General features: G+C 44.2%; 1 protein-coding gene across 7 annotated transcripts in view; it reads right to left on the minus strand.

Annotated features, from left to right (window-relative positions):
* TMEM131L (transmembrane 131 like) overlaps positions 1-18,979 on the minus strand; it is an 82,434-nt gene extending 63,455 nt beyond the window's left edge. For 3 of the 7 annotated variants that reach the window (XM_062637487.1, XM_062637486.1, XM_062637485.1), the window contains exons 1-3: positions 18,807-18,977; positions 18,458-18,528; positions 11,163-11,206 (exon numbers count right to left, since the gene is read on the minus strand). In XM_062637487.1, the coding sequence (XP_062493471.1) occupies positions 11,163-11,206; positions 18,458-18,528; positions 18,807-18,930 (239 nt within the window). In that variant the 5' untranslated portion in view covers positions 18,931-18,977. Of the gene's footprint in view, positions 1-11,162; positions 11,207-11,603; positions 12,468-18,457; positions 18,529-18,806 lie in introns of those variants that run through there. The other 4 variants (XR_009968274.1, XM_062637491.1, XM_062637494.1 and 1 more) reach the window with 3 other exon arrangements.
* Between the last annotated feature and the right edge of the window lie 808 nt (positions 18,980-19,787).

Genomic DNA, 19,787 nt, shown 5'->3' on the forward strand with positions numbered 1-19,787 from the left:
CATAGAGCAAACAACTACACTCTGTAATTTCTGCATTAACTCCTGCAAATGCAACCAAATCTTTCAGGACATCTAGTATCTACAACTGTGAAATTCCATGCAATGCACATCTCCATATTCTAAGCAGTGTCTCAGTAGCAGCAGTCACAAAAGTAATTAAACTTTAAACTTACAGCTTTTATTGTCTACCGATTTTTTTTTAATGAATCACTACAATTTACCCTTAAAGAAAATAAATCTACTGTACTGTCAGACATTTCAGTATAATTCAACCAACCAGTTCTGCTTTTTATCCTAAACTCTCTAAGGATTCAGCTCTGCTGTGCAATGACAACTGCTACACTACAATGTGAAAATGGGTTTCAGACAGAGCAAAATGTACCCATAGAACACACTTGTTTATAAAACACCCAGCCTGTAACAGATGAGCAATTAACAGCTTTTAGATATTCCCATCAAGAAAAGCTTTGAGGACATGGTGCACTTTGCTCTGGTGTTATGACACAGAGCGGCAAGGAGGTCCAAGCACCTCGTGGCATTTTCTATGGCTTGTGGAAGCTGCACCTCTCCTCCAAGCACACTACAGCCATGGAGTTAATAGGCAACACAATGTACAGGAACCTCAAGACCTTGGAAAGCAGATAAAGGATCCTCCTCGTAAGTAACACACAAACAAGCACACATCTGTTTTTTCTCTCTCCAGTGCTAAACACATCACACTGAGACTGCTGGCTCAGAGCCCAAGAAGTCTCCAAAGTCCCTCTTTGTTCCAAGTGTATTCCCAAACGCTGCTCCAATAAACACGGACTGGTCTTCTAATTGCCAGGAGCTGGCACTCAAGCACATGCACATGTATCCACATAGCCCAATTTCGGTTTGATACATGACTGCTGAGCCTGTTTCTGTTCCCACTGATAAGAAACAAATACCTACAGCTAAAGGACTGCAAAGAGTTGCCTGGTCCCACCAAACTCATGTGCTACCCATAAAGGAACTAACTGTTCAGAAGAGCTCACAGGGGAAAGAGCATCAGCAGGAAGCTGGATGCCAGGTGGCCTCTTTTTTTTTTGGCTTAATTTTGATAACCAGAAATCACAGAAATAGTTGAAGCACCTTCCCAGGAAAGGTCAAGATTTCAGTGCGCCAACACATTTAAAAAGTCATTAAGCACTAACATTTGGATCCACTGCTTGCCAAACACTGTCAGCTCTTTAATAACTGTGCAGGAGTTGATGGCAGCACTTGCAGTGACTCAAAGCCAGTCTCTAGAGCTTTCAGAAATATGAGAGTCTGTATAACAATCCCACTCCGGACTCTCTCTTCAGAGTCACAAAAGCTTTTCAAGCATATACCCGCCACACAGGTGACCAGGAGAAGCCCTCCAGTAAATCAGGAGGGGAAACAGGGCTATAAGAACATGGCAGAATTCAGGGGGCACAGAGAAGAACAAAGAACAGTAGAACAAGAGAGATTATTAGCTTCCACTAGATCAGGTATAAGCATTCACACATAATTAAAAAAGGTTGGGAAATTCCCATGCAGGAGATCAACATGTATATGTTGACAGTAGCAGAAACTAAAATAAGCAGATTACAAACTGGCCATTTATCTCTTTTTCTACTTTGCAAAGCTGATACTGCCTACTTAATTTGGAGTTAACTTTTTTGAGACAGAGGTACAGAGATATGTGACAATGGAATTATGCTTCAGAAAATAACCAGGTTCTGGAGAGAAGCACTAAAACAATGAACAGCAATTTAAAAAAAAAATGGAAATGATGGAATAGATAATTTATATTCAAAAGAAATAGAATGTATGTCAGAACACTTTTGACTTAAGGTCACTTTTTCTTCTTCACATACATGATTCAAGGTTTCTGAAAGTTTTCCTAGCATTTTGAAGTGTGCTAAATTATCATTCTATTGATATACAAGTGTCTCCAAAGGCCAGACCAGTTTCAAATCTTAGGACTGCAAGGGAACTGAGGTCTTTTATAATGCAAACTCAGCTACATTACTGCAAGCATAACCATCCCATCACTCAGAAGAACAATTTCAAGGCTTAAAAAAAAAATAAGTGAGTTGTTTTTTGCATTTCTCACATTTCCTTAAGGACCTTCCTGTTGTGAGCAAACATTTTAACATTTTTTTTCCCTAGCTCAGAAAGACAAACTCCTAACTGCAGGACAAAACCACGACCCAGAGTCAACACAGCCCATGCTTTCAACAGAACTGAACATGATTCACTATCTTTATTTTTTACTTTCAAGTCCTTAGAGCTTCTTCATTTGTCCTCATGAAGTTCTGAAGTAGAAGTTGGCTTTTATCAGGCAAAAAGTATTATTTTGCACTTCAAATTTCTTAATTTTGACATCTGCGGAGTTCTGGTATGCAGGTGGATGAGATGGTAAACCACTGATTACAGCCTACTAGCTACTGCAACAGTATCCTGAAGCAGACAAGTGGCTGTCAGAAGATGAAAATTTCACCAAAAACAAAACCACAGGGCTACTTCTCAACCTCCTCTTGAAAAGTATTTTCCCTTCTCTCTCCTCCACCTCACAATTCTGAGCAAAAGAAAACTTACTCACAGTGACTGGTTTTGACTGAGGAATTCCCATGTTTCAAATTTATACAAAGTCCACTTTTGTTCTACAGAAAGTAAGGTCTCTCTGTACACACACATAAAAAAAATACCCTCTGTTGCCCTTGGTCAATTATATTTTCATTGCACATCCTGAAAGTTACCAGGACACACACACATGAAAAGAGTCGCTTTATTCGCATGACACTTTGGGGGCAGGAGATGGAGAAGATGATAAACTGACACAGCCAGTTTTGCCCTCTATGTTGCTTATCTCAGGTGGCAGCCTGGACATAACATAGAATGGTGGACCCCTGATACAACAAAGCAGATACCTAAATAATTCATAGTGACCACGTGTTTCTCCTAAGCAATCAGCTTATTTGATTAAAGCAAACTCTTCTGTAAATATAAAGCAAATATTTGCAGTGAGTACTCAGAACTCTGCAGAAGGTTAATACACACTGTTGTCAGACCCAAGTGTAATATTTGATGAACTTTTCCTCTCCCTGAAGTAGACAAGGCTATTCTGTCCTAATGAAGAGGTTGGTCATTCTGCAGTAACCACCACAACGCAAAAATCTTTTCCCAAAGCAGCTACTCAAGAAAGCAGATAAAAAGTGTTTAAGCCAATGTAACCAAGATGGGCTTTTTAAACTTAGGCTTGAATTTAAAACAAGACTGAACTGAAAGTGGCACATATGAGCTATTTGCTTTGATTTCCTGCCAATGTTTTTACTTACACTACTATGGCAAACACCACAGTTACTGAAAGGGCTTCTTCACCTACATGCCTACAAGTCATCCACCCAGAGCCACTGCCAGGGTGGGAGTGCAGCTTTCCCTGTCAAACAAAAATACATGAAACAGCATAAGCCAGGTTTGCTTTACCTTTGAGTCTCCAGGAAGATAAAAGGTAGGTAACAGCATTGCCTAAAACACTCTATCACACTGCATCAGATAGACTTCAGAGAACTTTACACCCAGCTTATAAAACACAAGGTTGGGTTGATTCAGGAGTGGACTGTACAAATTCCTGAAAGGGAACAAGCTGTTTTGGGTTTGGTTTGGGGTTGAGGGTAGGTGTTTTTGGTTGGTTGGTTTTGGCTTTTTATTTTTTATTTTGTCACGAACTATTTCTGTTGCCAATATGCAACAACAGAAAAACCAGGGTGTCAATTTTCAGATTGCTGACATCACTCTATTATTCCAGATATCTATCATTTGACTGCATAATATTAAAATTATGGCAAATTAAGTTCTTTTAAGGGTAACTAAGAAGCAGCTATTAAGGAAATAAAAATATTAATAATAAATTACAGATATAAAGCAAAATCTTTTGTGGCCCACTGCCCACAAATCAAAGGGATTAGCCTGAGATTAACACGCATTTGAAATTCATTATTAGTATATTAAAATGTAAAAGTAGAAGCATAAGAAGAGAGTTCCTATTCTGAACTACCTATAGAAGCAGTATGCATGGGTTATGGGGACACTAAGTTTACAAGGATTAGAACAAGGACAAACATGCCACAGCACCTGCTTTTGCCTTCTTTTGCTCTCCTCTAAGCATACAAGCATATCCTAACATCCCCTTTAACATCCCCTTTTTCCAAACAAGGAAGGTTAAGTTGAACAAGAAAAATGCCATCTACACAGAGGACCTGCAGGGCACTCACAGCATGTGGCTGCTTGGCAGCAAGAGCTGACTGTCCCCATGTGTTTGCTGAATGACGATACTCACAGCCTGCGTCACCATGAAACCTGTCTCTGCTCCTGTGTAGCTTTGCAGACAGTACTGAAACTAACACAGAACGGTAAATAAGACACCATGTGCCCTTTTGTCCCACCTGCTCAGATCTGGACTGCCCTCATCGTAAAGGCCATGAATTCTGGGTGGACTTTGCCCCAAAGCATAAGCTACATACAGGAGGAGCCTCCAAGGCTATCCATCACACAGATGCAAATGCCTTTCCCTTCTCCTACCCAACAGCTATTGATTCAATAAGGCATTACTTCCAACAGGATGTTCTCCCTCTCAGCCCCACACTTTTGGAGACTAATCTGCTCGTCTATCTCACCAACAGTGAGCAGAGCAGCAGATCTGGCTGGGCTCCTCTGCAGCTTCTCCTGCATTGCAGCAGATAAGGGAGCAGAGGCAGCCTTGGCACGAGTACCACCATGCAACCGGAAAGTGGGAAAAGAAAGTGAAGAAATTGACAGAATAAGAGAAAGATACAGGACACCAAAATGTAAAGCAGTTTATTTGTCCATTTAAACCAGGTTATGTGAGATAGTTTACTTCAGTAACACATATTCACACATACAGCTTCTTCGCATACACTAACCCTTGCACAATCAACAACCTCATAGCCCCAGCTGCGAGGAGACTGTCACTGCTACTATTTGTACCAGTACAGAAACTGGTGTAAAGACAGCCAGTGTGGCTTTTTGAGGCAGTGTGAGCCATATGAAAGCACAAGTGCCAATTCTCAATGACCACACCAAGATTGCTTTCATTTCTCAAAGCCAGGGTGTCACCCATAGATGACAAAGTCCTTTTTAGGTCAGCATACAAGCCAATGTACAGATCAAACAGTCAACAGGCTGACCATGGGCTTCTTCCAACCCAAGAGGGCATACAACAGCAAGAGAGATGCATACATACCATCAGGGCTTCTTCAGTGAAAGCAGGCAAGATTTTGACAAGTGGGATTGCAACAGGGTATCAATAACAATCTGGCCATGCATCACCTTTAAAGTATTTCAGTTAATGTCAAGTAGGACTTATGCCCAGGACAGAAGCAGGTCAGCTCTTTGCAAGACACAGCAGGGCTGTCCCATTTAGGTACTGTAGTGACAGGACAAGGGGTAATGGGTTTAAACATGGGAAGTTCAGGTTAGATATACAGGAGGAGGCCTTTACTGTGAGGGTGGTGAGGCACTGGAATGGGCTGCCCAAAGAAGTTGTGAATGCTCCACCCCTGGCAGTGTTCAAGGCCAGGCTGGATGGGGCTTGGAGCAACCTCTGCTACTGTGAGGCTTCACTGCCCATGGCAGGGGCGGTGGAAGCAGATGATCCTAAGGTCCTTTCCAACCATTCTATGATTTGCTATTAACTCCAGATCTTAGAAGGCCATAGCATTAGCTCCTCTGTCTGCTGTGAAACAAAGTAGAGCTGGCCTAGGCCCCTCCTCTCATTTCAGAAGTGACTGAAAGCAACTTAAGGACAAATAAATAACTGGATAGCTTGACTCATTTGCTAGCTGTCATACCTTGTCCCAGCAAAAAAAAAAGACCACCACAAACAACAGAACTAAACAGTTTTTTTTACAACCCGTATCAACACAACACAATGCTGCAAAAGGAATGCTATTTTGGAAGAAGCAACACACACAAGCAGACAGCTGTCCCTAACAGCATTTAATACAAAGTTCAGCAAGGCAAAGTTCATCAGGGAATGAATTACAACATATAAAACAGAGATAAAAGATTAAAGCAGCAATAGCTCAACCTGCCACCCTGCCTGTTCCTGGTGGAAGCATACCTAAGGGGAGGAAGAGTAACACTGACAGTTCCTTACAGAACAATTTGTTTCTTCATCTATAAGAGACCCCCCCAACTTCATTGGCCTTCTAGCAATTTTCATCTGTAAGCTGTTTTTTTGTTCTGGCTTCACATTACCCTCTGTGTTCCCAAATGTGTTTCTGTAGGGATTTTCACCCAAGCATAACAGGTATGTGTGTGGACATCTCATTTCCGCTCCTTTACTTCTCTAGTACATTATATACAGTAAATTTCATTTCTTTAGGCACCAGCAAAACTTAAAACTAGTAGTCCTTTGGTGATTTGGTGTAAGTAGGATACAACAGCAGTGACTTATCAAGTAAAAACAAAAGTTAACCAATAGCGAAGCAGGTTTGGGTGCAACCCAGTAAAAACACCCATTCCATGCATACTGTAGAAATGTGTTGCTATACACAAGTGCATTAATGTTAACTAAAAAGCTTCTTCCACATGAAATGCAGCTTTTTTTTTCTTTAATACACACAATGATTTCTGCTTCTTTTGTAAAGAAAAAAAATAATTAAAACTACTAACAACTTAATAAAAGCAAATTTCACTATCACAAGTCAGGATCAAGCACATATTCCAGGAAGTCTTCATGTAATGAGGAGGTAAATTTAATGACAATCTAAATGATTGTGGTACTCAACACAAGCTTAGGTTGAAAATGTTAGTTTAGGATGGTACCTTCAAACAGTTCAAGCACTCACTGATACTATCAAAACTATCTTTCAGCTCTTCATTTCAAAACACTTCCTCAATGGATACTCAGTTTGACTTTAATAAAAATGTTTAAAAAGTAATCAACATAAAACATTGGTTTTATTATAATTTGGATTTTTTTTTCCTGGTACAAAATTTGTATTTCTTTATTGTCAGCTTTCAGTAAAAAAAAAAAAAAAAAAAAAAAAAAAAAAGGAAAAAAATCCAGTTGATTCTAACCTATTTTTTTTCAATCTTCATTTCCTGGCTTAGCCACCAGCCAAGCTAGTTATCTGGTACATAGGCCAGTACCACCAGTCCCTTGCCATTACTTCTAAAGAACTGGACTGTCAGAGTTATGGCACTAAGATCAGAGACTTCATTGAAGGATGAGGCCCCCTCTGAAGTGTCTTAACAGTCCATCCACAGCACCAGACTCATCCGTGTCTCAACTGGAGACGAGATGAAGCTCTGGCCAGTGAGAAATTGCCAGGTGTGACCTCACTTGAAGAAGGCTCACCCTCCCCAGCCACTCTGGATTCTTCCTGAGGCAAATGTTACAAACACATCTCTTACACATCCACTAAACCCCCAAGTAATTCTGCAGTCAAGGCACCTTAACTGCTTTATTGTCTCTCAGGCAACCAGTAAGCTACTCCCTTGCTACCTTCCAATTTCTCTTCTGTGTCTGGAGCGCTGCTTCAGGGACACAGCAAAAATCACAGGATTAGGAGTAATCAATCCCACTTGGTAATCAGGAGAGGTCAAAGTGCCAGGCACCAGCTGCCACTCCGGGGCTGCACTACCACCCTAGCAAGAACCCACTGGGAGCTGATACCATCTACTTCCCCAAGCAGTTCCAATCCACAGGGTCAAACGCTCTCCCAGTGATCAAAGGCAAAAGTTCAACAGAAATGCGTGACTGAGCTAACTGCATCACATTTATCATTTTCCTAGCAGCTGATACCTATCTACTCAAAGCAAAATATGCCCTAACTGTCACAGGTAAGGGCTGGAAATTGTCCTTTTACCAATTACACACCATACTCTTAGCATTGTATGGCTTTTCTTTCTCCTGGACTATTAATGCCCATCACATATTAAGAATGCATGCTCCTCATCTTGAGTAAAGCAGCCGAGTACAGTGCAAATGTTATTTAACAAGTCAGCTGGGAAACTGGATTCTCAAAAGACCTTTCTCCAGAAGTCCTCAAAACCAAGGATTAATAGTGTCATACATATTAAAACATTTTTTTTTCTTTGGGTAGTCCAGTGTCTACTTCCTTGAAGTGGAGAGCTGAATATTTTGATAGCACTGTTTGTGCACATCACCTGACAGTACTGTCCCTTTATCTGTGCCCGACTTCTGCATTTGACTCGTTCTGCTGCTTTAGCAAATGCCTAATAAAAAGCAGGCACCTAACTCCTCAAAATTTGCTACTGCCAGCTATGGCAAGTGAACAGTCACCAGTGTGAAGGGGGGTGGGAGACAACAACCACATAAAAAGACAACACCCACAAAAAAAAACAAACCAAAACAACCTTTCTGTCAACACCTGACGTTGACTTTCTTCTAATAAAACTTCCCGAGCCACAGTTGTTCTTGGAGACACCTTTTTACTGCTTTTAAACACAAACACTTTTTTTAAGGAAACTAAACTTTTTTTCAATAGGTTAATCCAAATACATATGGCTCTAATTCTGTCACAGACTGTGGCCCGAAGCAGTACATCCAACAACTCAAATATCTACTGTTCAGTATTTCTTATTTCAGAGTTTGATCCAGAGATAAAATAGCAGAAAGCAATCTGTGGTAGCACCCAAGCAACCAGGGAATAGGCTGGAAATCGGGAGTTGCTAATTACCTTTTTCTGACCACAGCCCTCCAAATCAACCACTTCTCATTCACCTCTGAAATAGCTCTTTACAAAAACTGCTATTTTGACAATGTCTTTTTACCTCCATGCAAACTTCTGTATTTGTTAAAGCTAAACCTAAGGCAGAAATAGTGAGACTACATCCTCCCCCCTTGTGCACTTGCCACAAAAACAATAGCAAACCAAGAAGCCCACCACAAATGGAAGCTCCTGTGATGCACATGCACAGGAAGTCAGTTTACAGACTGGTAATACATTACCTTTTTTTTTGTTTGTTTGTTTAAAGTAGGTTAGCAAGCTCCCAAGGGAGCCCATTAGCCTAGAATTAAAAACAGAATAAAACAATGTTTTGGGAGAAGACTTTCTCCTCTATGCCCTAAGATGCCAAACTACACTTTCTTCAGCTCTGGGAAAAAAAAAAAAATCTGTTTTCTCTATCTCCATTAACTTCTTTTCACAGTGCTACTTTAAGGTGCTTTGCTTCTATAGGCTTCAAATCAAATTTCAGTAGCTTTAGCTGATTTCCCTAGGGCACGCTGGCAGACAATGAGATGGAGATGCTGCAAGCTTTCAGGTTTTGCTGCTACAGGAAAAGGAAATCCCCATGATTTCACCATATAGTAACATAAGGGAATGAAAGTTAATCTGGAAACAAACTAATAAATTCTAGTCTTTTTAATGTACCTTTGCTAGGTCTTCTTTATAAAGTCTACACTGTAACGTTCCTTCAGTATACAGAGCACACATAGATTGGTGTTTATATATGGCAGCAAACCAGAACAGTTTAAGAGATGCGCAAAACCTAGTGTCTGTTTAGGCAAGTTTCCTGAAGCATTTCAGTATGACAATAGAAGGATGTTTCCATTCATACAAGTGAACCTCATAAGCTTCACTTATACAAAACAAGTTCATTTTTGGAAATAATTACTAGAAAAACCTTTAAGCACCTGAATGACAAGAAAAAAGTCAAACCACTTTTTCCTATTTCCTGAGTCTCATAAATAGTTTATCTTTCAACAATATTTTTATTATTGCCATAGTAGTTCGTTACTCCATTCACTTCCAGAGAAAAACAGGCAGGTAGGTATTTTTTTCCCTAAGCTACATCTCTGCCTGCTAATGAAAAATCTCAGAAACCACTTTAAGCACAGCATTTGAGACCGCTGTCTTCTCACTACCTCTCAATAAAGAGCATGCAGTGAAAATGTAACATTAAAACCCATTCTAGTCCCCAGATGAAAATCAGGGGAAATGCCTGCTCTCGATGGTTTATCCTTCTTTTTGCAATAGGAGGAGGAAAAGAACAAGCCATCAGCTCCAGCTGCCAGAGGCATCAGTAAGCATCCCATCCTGTTTTGATACCACTTTTGTCATTCCCATGGTGATGAGGCACAGGAGCCCTAATGTGATGCTGGGTTCAGACAAGAAGGCTCACAATGGGGCAGAAAGAGGGAGAGGAAAGTGTTACAGTGCTTCAGGACAGACCAAACTCACCATAACCATCCACTTCCCACCCCCAGGTTTACCCCTTCTGCCAGCTCCCAAGAAGGCTTGTGTTTTATCAGATCTATTGGCTCTCAAAGCCAAGCTAAGGGCATGGAGATAAATGAGAAAAGCATTTCTGGCTAAATGCAGCTGTCGGAGCACAGTGGTGTTACACGTGTTTATTTTAAGTCTTGTGATCTTTCTGTCTGGCATGGCACTGAAAGCTGTACCCACATTAACACATACCAAAGGAAGGAAGTGTTTCACTGGTAGATGTCCAAGCATTTTAATCTGGTCGCTCAGAGGAAACAAAATGTGTATTTAAAAAAATAATCTGTGATGCTATTTACCCAACCCTTCAAAACAGTGGAGGCCTGATATTATCAGAAACAGCAGAGTTGAGGCTGTGGTTCTTAAGAGCTTTATTTTTTATCTGATTTCAAGAAATAAGGCAGAATATTTATTGTTCCACAGCAAGACACTAGTAAGCATTTGGCTTTAAACCTTCCTTGCACCTCTCCCTGCCTTGGTACAAATTACGACTCCAAGACTACTTATGTTCGCAAATTTTGGAAAGAAAAATTGTCCTCTTGTTTAAATAAATTCATTACAAAATATACAACAGAGCAGAATTAATAAACACAGGGGTTTTCTTATGTGTAAAAGCAAATGCACCTTAGAATAAGAAGAGATGCAAGAGAACATACCAGTCTTTCATATGCTGCGCACTATTTGCTAGTATTGCTAAGAGATTAGTATCAACATTAGTTGAGAAAATAGCGAGCTACAAGTAATGAAAATCCATTTAATATGCAGCAGAAAAAATATAATAAATATAAATAAAAAAATAATTTTATTAGTTTGTCCAATTACACTTCAGTATTTCCTAAAGCAAAAAAAAACAAAACCAGTTTCACAACTCTTTGTTTTCATTTGAGTTTTGCTTACCTTTGCTCTTGTGGATGCTCTTCCACATCCTCCTCCAAATCAGCCTGACAAACAGAGAAAATACTATGTAAGAATCTCAGAACTGCAACAAAGTACACTGTATGTATATACCATTTTTAACTCCACTGAAGATGGACTCTCATGTGACTTGCTTGCAAAACAAACTCCGAAATCTAGAATTCCTACAGAGATTCCTTCATGATTCGAGTAAGGTAGGTGCTGGCCATCCCATTTGAGGTTTCAGCTCATTTCACCAAGACAAATGGTGACCTAACATAGCTGATCCATTATTTTTTCCCCAAGTGTTCATTGAATACTTATTTTTCCACTTATACAAATACATCTATACAAAACTCTGCTCACCCATACAATTTCAATCTAAACCAAACAGTTGTCCTCAAACTACAGGAAGACTATTTCCTCCACCTTCAAATTACTTACCCCCATCAGTAAATTTCATTAGCGAGCACCTGAGAAAATAGGATGCAGAATGAAACTCAGATCATGTGGTAATGCCAAAAGCAATGGCAAGGTACCATGTTCAAACAGGAACCACAAGATCCCAAACCCAGACCTCATCAGTGATCAGCAGCACATAAAGAAACGAGAGAGTGCAGAAGCTCTAAACACAACAGCTTAGCTCAGTAGCTGGACCAGAGCAATTTTTGAGACATGCAGTTAACACACTGCGCCAGCTTGCAGTTCACAACTAACCTCTTTGAGCTGTCTACAGAAATGAACTCAAGCGTTGGTTCAATGAGCTCCCTGCAGGAAAACCATTTAAAACAAGCAGGTAGCTGCTCTGAACCAGCCAAGATCTCCAGGAAAGCTTTAGGTACAACTCAAAATGGAGCACGTTACAGCCACCCAACCGGCACTGATGAAACCAGGGACAACTTTAGGGAGATTAACATTTTTCAGGAAGAGGTCACAGTTACCCTGCCAGGAACAGCTGGTAAGTTTTCCCAGCTACTGCTTCTGGTATCACAAGACATAAGCTACAGATCATAGCAATGAAAAACTGTGGAGAGCAGTGGGGAAAAAGACTTTTAAAATTAAATGAATGCACCTTCCACCAGCCCTCCTACACGTTTCCCACGTAAGTGCATCACGGAACAGGCCCCAAGTCACCAGCTTTGACTCTAGCTCCTATTTGCACTACATACTGGAAACAGAAAAGAGAAATCACCTGCACAAACACTGAACTGAACATCTTTCTGCAGGCTTCAGATGCTTAAGCAGACCAGGCAGCCCTACTCGTGTACTCAACAGGGCAGACAGGATTTCTGAACACTTGAGCCTTGTGCGGGGGGGACGGGGACTGCAACCATACTAAGGCAGCAAATATGGTTACTAACAATAATATTAATAATTCACACTATAGCTAGAATAATGACAGTATGGCTAGTATTATTACAGCTCTTGCCGAAAGCTACCAGATGCATCTAAACATCGATCCTTTTGCCACAAGCAGCTCATCCAACAGCAGCAGCAAAGCCTTCACCATAGCATAACCTAATCTGAACTAGACTGACAAATTAATCTGAGGATTTGACAATCTTTCTGTATGCATGCCCTTAAAGAGTGTTTGGAGACACCATAGTAATTGCCCAGGATCTGCAACATCACATGGACCTTTAGCACAGATCTGCTTCCCTAGAGGTCCTAGCTCCTGCCCCTCACGATCACCCAGCCATCTCCTCCAACAATCCAGCCAAGCCTTACTGTTAGACCCTACAAGTAGGGCACAATATAAACCTAACTTCTCAAGGCTCCTTTTGAACTTCAGAACCTCAGTACATACCAAGCAGAATTAGAAAACTCCTCATCCACACCCTCCAGAAACAGCTTCTCTGCCACAACAAGCTGGCGAGCTATCTTCATTTTAAATGGCTTAACTCCTCCTTTAAAAGGCTTAACATCTGCCAGGCATCAGAAACCTGTGTCTCTGTCATTATACGGTGCTCACCCTTAACACTAGCTATCTAGCCACTTCTCCCTTTTGCTTTATCTCAAGCAACAATGACAAAATCCTCCCCAGTCTATAATGCAGTCACAGCATAGAAGATCAACTGTGCAAGAAAAAAAGTAATTACAGAAAGAAAAATGACCCTTTACTCTTAAGCATGCACAGAGTTCCATGTCTTCTCTCCTCTATATGCCACAGGCTACACGTATACTTACACTAGGATTTAACAAGGCAAGCTTTCTTAAACTACCATAGGACCAGACAAGTAGTACAAGGGGATGGGAGAAAGGGAGCAGCTCTGAAGCTAAAATGCAGGTCCCAGCAGCCTATCCATGACAGGAAAAAAAAAAAAATCTAGTTCCTCCAAACTTCATCCTGAATATGGGCAGGTGCTTATCTTTGTGCTAGAATGCCCCTGAAAGTGTCCCTCTCATGTCACACAAGTGTTGAGAGCCTGGGCTGACAGCTTCTGCATAATCTGCATGGCCAACCACCCCCACATCCTATCAGCACCATCCAGAAGCTCAGCTGGGAGGCTGAAGGAGCCCTTTAACAGCCCAAAGAGGAACCCAATTCTCACCCAAGTCTGTCTCAGGCTTTCACACAAATTGTGTACCTTCCGACAAACCCTGCTTTGAAGTCAGTGACTCCGTACATTTAATTTGTGCATAGCTGATGGAATGCGCCTCTGTTAATGACATACTGCAGCGCTGCATATCTCAGATACATAAGCAAGATCAAGGTCTTCATCAGCTTTCGAAATCAGCAGAACAATTAACCTTATTAGCCCCTGAGCTGCACTGAAGAACAGGAACTGAAGACGAGTTGCTACTACATGGGAAAAGAAAAAACAATACAATAATCTTTCAGAACTGAGCAGAACCTTTAAAGTGAAAACCCAGGCAGCATCTCTGTATTTGCCCAGCATCTGTAACAATACAGCAAATATTGTGACATCTTTCTCTTCTCCAAAATTCAAGCACCCTAAACAGTAAAATGAAATGTCTGTCACTGTAATCTCCTATCTGCAAGCAAACTAAAACATACACAAGGCGTTCCTCTAATGAAACATCTCACTCATCTCCTTCATGCAATGTGCACGAATGGTAGAAAACCCATCACAGCAGACAGGCATGGCACTGACACCAAAGAGTTTGGTCTATGTTGCCTTTGATGACTTACTATCATTTTCAATCATGACATCAAGACCTACAATTTAACCTTCATTTTATTTTAAATTAGTTCCTCCCTCAAAAGCAAAGAAGCTGAAAGGAAAGTGCTGCATGCCCTGCTCTGCAGGTACCCAACCCACCTGCCCATGCCTTCAGATGCTCGTAGCAATCACCCACACAGTGCTTCTCCTTTCATACCCTCGTGGCAGTGGAGGCAGCAGGCCCTGTACCCTTACTGTGCTTTTCATTGAGCTCTTGCCTCTCCTTTCCAACAAAAAAAAAAAAAAAAATATATAACTGCCTTTAAGTTTTGCACTGAAGTGCTCCACCATGGCTGTTCCTCTTTGGAGCTTTTTTAGCCTTTAATGGTGAAGGGCTTAGGTGTCAAGTCCTACACAAAGGAGCTTTTTTCCCAAGCATTTTACTTAAGTAAGTATTAACAAGTTACAAACAAACAAGCAAAACCACAAAATTATAAGGAGTCTGAATAAAAACCACAACTGCTCTAATCAAGTCTCTCACACTGGAGATTTTCTGTGGTGAAATCCCACTGGTTTTCCAAGCATCTCCCAACCATCAGGGCAGGCAAGGCTCTACATTTCTCCACAGCGAGGACAAATGATGGGAAGAAAAACAAAATCAAAAACCCAGTCACCCACCACAGGGACATTTGCTATAAAATGGAGTTCAAGGCGAAGGAGAGCAAGGTGGCTACCTCACACTTCACACCACCTTCAAAAAGAAAGAGGATCTGGGCACAAAGGAATATGGATACCACATCTGACTGGGAAACCCAGCCTGTCTCAAAGCAAAAAGGGAACCCAGGAAGAAACATTAAAATACTGGAGGAAGCTGCAGACCAATGGAAGACTGTCAGCATGCTAGATACAGGCAGCTGCTCCTCAGCTCCAGCACGCAAGCCCACGCACATCCTTCGGGCTCGGCTGTGGAGCAAGAGTAGTAGGTGAGCCATCCCCAAACAGCTCTGCAGGCTTCAGAGGAAGCCAAACTCAAAGGATCACAAGCATAAGGGGGTAAGAAAAAAGAAAAGCACAAACACGTGCGAGAGGGAAGCTGGGAGGGGGCATGCAAGAAGCACAGACAATGAAAGGGAAGCAAGAGGAAACAGAAGGTAGAACGACCAACCGGGGTGGAGGCACAGGGGCCCTGGGCGGCTTCGCTGCAGCATGCAAATTCATGCAGTTCACATAGACAAAGCAATGCTGTGAGAGGCCTAGAAAGCAAGTACAAATATTAAAATGCTTTGCTTCCCCCTCCCTCGCCTCCTAACACGATGTCTTTATTCGGTACGTGCTCCTTGAACAAAAGCACGCGCCAGCAACCTGAAGGCTTACTGGGCTACCAACCCGTCCAACTTTCACCCTCAAATTCTGCAGGCAGCAAGGAATGCTCAAAACTGCTCTGTCACAGGCAGCTGATGATGCATGGAAAATAAGATAATAGCGCAAAGTCAAGACTGAAAGGGAAAACATCCATCAGACAGCATTGGTAACCCACCAGAAATGGGCAAAACAGCTGGGCAGACAGGGCACATCCCTGCCTGGAACCTGCAACACACAGGCGAGAGGGAGACACCCTGGGAGAGAAGCATGCACAATTCCTTCTCTAGATTTTTCACTTCTATATGCAAAGTCCTCGCCCTCCTGTGCCACACTCCCTCCTGCCCTCCTCCAAAAGGGAACAGGAAGAACCAGACCGAGAAACCATGGCACTTCCCATTCCCGAAGTCTTCCCCGAGACCCGTCTTTAAATACATGAATAAAGCAACCTTCAGATATTCCCTATCAAACAATATTTATTATCCATTCAAAAGCAAGGAAGCTCTTCCTCTTACTAGATCCTCACCATCGCATCACCACTGCTATGGTACACAAACAACAGGCAACAACCCTCTGTGAGGGTTTAAGTGAGAAAGTCTGGTTTTGCAAGGAAGAGAATATGGACAACCTCCTTGTAGAAGTAAGGCAGACCATTTTTCTTTAGTGGAGACAGATAAGCAATAAACCTCTTGCAGTTTAAGTACCCCTCTAAAAAGGAAAGGGCAGTCAAATGTTAATGGATTAAGTGATTTTTCAAGTCTCCAGCGTCTCTGCTGATGCCCCTCACCAACTCAGAACAGTCACCTGGGAGGGTGACGATGCTGAACTGCCTTCAGGACCTTGCAGACACCTGAGCGGATCGTGGCAGAGTGGGTAACCCTCGACTCCTTGGGCACTCAGGAAAGAGCCACAACCAGCAATGCCACGGAAACACTCCATGGAAGGGATGTTAAAGGGTCCCTTGCCGTATCTGCACAGGCTGAGAGAGGTCTCCTTTCATTCTCCCTGACAACTATAAAAGGCAGCTTTAAATTCAGCCACAGACACCAAGCCCACAAGGGAACAGAAATGTGGGCATCAGCCTTCGGCCTGGAATCAAGCTTTGGTCTTAAAACTGTGTTTGAGGAACCCAGGTCCTTCTGCTTCAGCTTGAGCAGTCACAGATGCATCAGATGCTGCTGTGGTCCCCACACTAGGAGGGGAAAAGCATGCAAAACAGCTGATGCACCACCAGTGCTCAGGAAATGGTTCATCTGGCTTTTAACATTCACTTTGTATTTCAATGAGCCTATAGCGATTTTCACTCCTCACTCTGAAAGTGAAACAGCTGAAACCAGAAGACCTGCTCTCTTTCCTCCATACCAACCACAGCATCTACAGTAACGACAGAGAAGAGCAGCAGCCTCAGCTTTGCCTTTCATGGCTGCAAGGACTCGGCAGGACCATATGCTCAATCATGCCAAGTTCATGGGCCATTCGTGCCTGGCTTTCCTTCAGCCACACCACAGTTCATTTTTATGAGGATGCTCAAGAACAAAGTGTTTTCCAAGTGGACCTAATCTCCTCAGGAAGTAAACATCACATCATCATCAGTCAGTTGCAGCTTTGCTATGAGAAGTGACTATAAAGGACTGCATTACATGCTTCTAAATCTAATGCACCTTAATGTCTTCAAGGTAATGAATGCACAAGCAAAAGGTCGAGTTCTTTCAGCATCCCTGGGCACAGAGTCTGCACCTTCCCTTAGCTACTGCTGTATCAGCACCAGGCAAATTCTGAACAGTGTAACTACATATATATATATACACATGAATATATATAATCATTTGCATATATAGTAGGTGACACTTTCATAACACCACAATACAAAATGCTGGGCCCCAATAAGCAGCATCAGTTGTTAGCTAGCTGAGGAAAGAAATAACACTTCTGCTCTTTTTCCCCTGTGTTAATAGGTATCAGCGGCTGAGCACTAAACAGAGAATGATATAATGGCTTAAGAGAAATAAATTACCCTCTTTTCCCTCCCTCACATAAGATGATGTCCCCAAGGACCGCTTCTTCCCATTTATGAGCCTGGTGCCTTCAAGTCTAGGAAGGCACAGCTCAACATATGGCAGAGTCCATGAGTGCAAGTTAAATGACTGCCTCAAATGCCAACAACTCCAGACCACCACCTCCATTCCACACAGCACCCCTCCTCACTCACCAGCCCACCCCTGCCTTTTACCATCTCAGCTCCTCTTACCAGCACAGAATTTAATAAATCTCATTAGCGCTCGAGAGCAGCAGCTAAATAAAACAGAACTGAGCGAGGACAGGAGAGGGCCAGCACCAGAAATGATGTGTCATTTGGGGAAGGGGGGGGGGAGGGAGGGGAAAAATGGCTTCACCTGAGCAGGTCTGAGACAGAAATACAAAATACCCGGTATTCCTTGTCCGAACATCTAGTATTTACCGTGCACTACTGCATTCATTAAAGAAAGGAGGCAGAGAAAACGGGGGCAGGAAAGGGAAGCACACTGAGGAAAAGGGAGGAATAATGCCTCAGAACCCCACCGTCATTCTCAGCCCGGTAACGGCAAGGCGCGGGGAGGGGGAAGCCGCGGCGGCGACGGGGCTGTGGCGTGTGACAGCGGGCGAGGCCGCCCCCGATCGCCCCCCGCCGGGGCCCCACACCCGCCCCCCGGCCCCACACACTGTCCCTCTCGCCCCGGGGCCCCGTAATAGCTCCTGACCCCCCGGGTCTCGCCCCCACTTCACACCCTCCACCCCGGCCCCAATCACCGCCGGCCCCCCCAAGCGCCCCCTCACCTGTGCGGGCAGCAGGAGCTCACCCTCCTCGGCCTGCCACAGCTCCACCACGCCGGGAATGGGCTCGATGGCTGCAGGGGCAGAGAGAGAAACCGAGGGTGGGCCGGCCGCGCTCGCAGGGGACCGGGAGGCCGAAGCCCGCAGGCAGCGACGCGGGGCCCGGCTGACACCGGGGAGGGAGGAAGGGTGTGGGGGGAGGCTGCGAGCCTTGTCCCATCTCCCTTTGTGCCCCCGGGCTGCCACCGCGGCAGCCGCCCGAGGGACGGCGGTGGGGGCGGCGGCCGCTCTCGCACACCCGAGGCGGGCAGCTGCGGCGGCGCCCCCCGCTCCCTCCCTCCGGTGCGCTCACCTTGCCCCTGCGCCTCACCGGGTCGGAAGCAGGGCAGGAGGACGTGGAAGACGCCGAGCAGGAGGTTCATGGCGGCGGCCGCGCGGCAATAGCCGCTCTGCTGCGGGTAGCGAAGCCCCGCCATGCCGTGCCGCGCCGTGCTGCGGCTGGGCGGGGGCGGGGGCGCGGGGCGGGGCCGCGGGCACCACGCCGACACGCCCACCGGCACGCGCGCGGCTGCGCGACCGCGAGACACGCCCCGGACACGCCCCCTCCGCCCCTCCCTGGCCACGCCTCCCGGCGGCGGCAGCGCCGCGCACATGGCGGGGTCCCGGGCCCGAGGAGGCAGGGGGGAGCCTCGGGAAAGGACGGTGCCGAGTTGAGGATGCGGCCGCATTTGTGTGTGTGCGGAGGGGGCGTGGTTTGAGGTGGGAGCGGGAGCTGCCCGCCACCCCTTATACCGTGTCCTGACATCGATGCCATCCATCCCTTACCCCGTGTGGGATGTGGGGACACCGGTGCTCCCCTACTGTTTCAGAGGGAAAAAGAGCGAAGGATGGAAAGCAGGGTTCAGCGTGAAGGGGGGGGGGAGGCACGGAGAGGAAAGCTGAATGGCGGAGGAGAGGGGAAAAGAAAACCCAGATATCTCCAGTGACCTGCGCGTGCAGATGTTCCTGGGAAAAGTGCTGCCAAGCATGCGGCCGGTATACGGTTGGGAAGAGAAACGGTCAGAGAGGTTTATCTGCCTCAGTATTCCTTGCTGCTTACCAGCGCTGCGCATCAGTGGATTTCATCTGCCGTCCTTGCCTATTTGGGTTCCCAGTAACTGCCCCGGTGCTTGGTGGGTCTCTGATGGTTGTGGCGTTTATAAAACACAAGTGTAGAACAGAGCCCAGCAGAAGCAGCATGTGCTGTTTGCACAGTCTTAACGCATGTTGTCTCACATGCCGTTCTTAAACACTTGCCCCTTTTCATCAAAAAATAAACCTTTAGATGCTTAAA

The sequence above is a fragment of the Pezoporus occidentalis genome, unplaced genomic scaffold, assembly GCF_034315485.1.
Source record: "Pezoporus occidentalis ecotype Australia unplaced genomic scaffold, CSIRO_AGI_Poc_V1 ctg53, whole genome shotgun sequence".
NCBI classification, from domain to species: domain Eukaryota; kingdom Metazoa; phylum Chordata; class Aves; order Psittaciformes; family Psittacidae; genus Pezoporus; species Pezoporus occidentalis.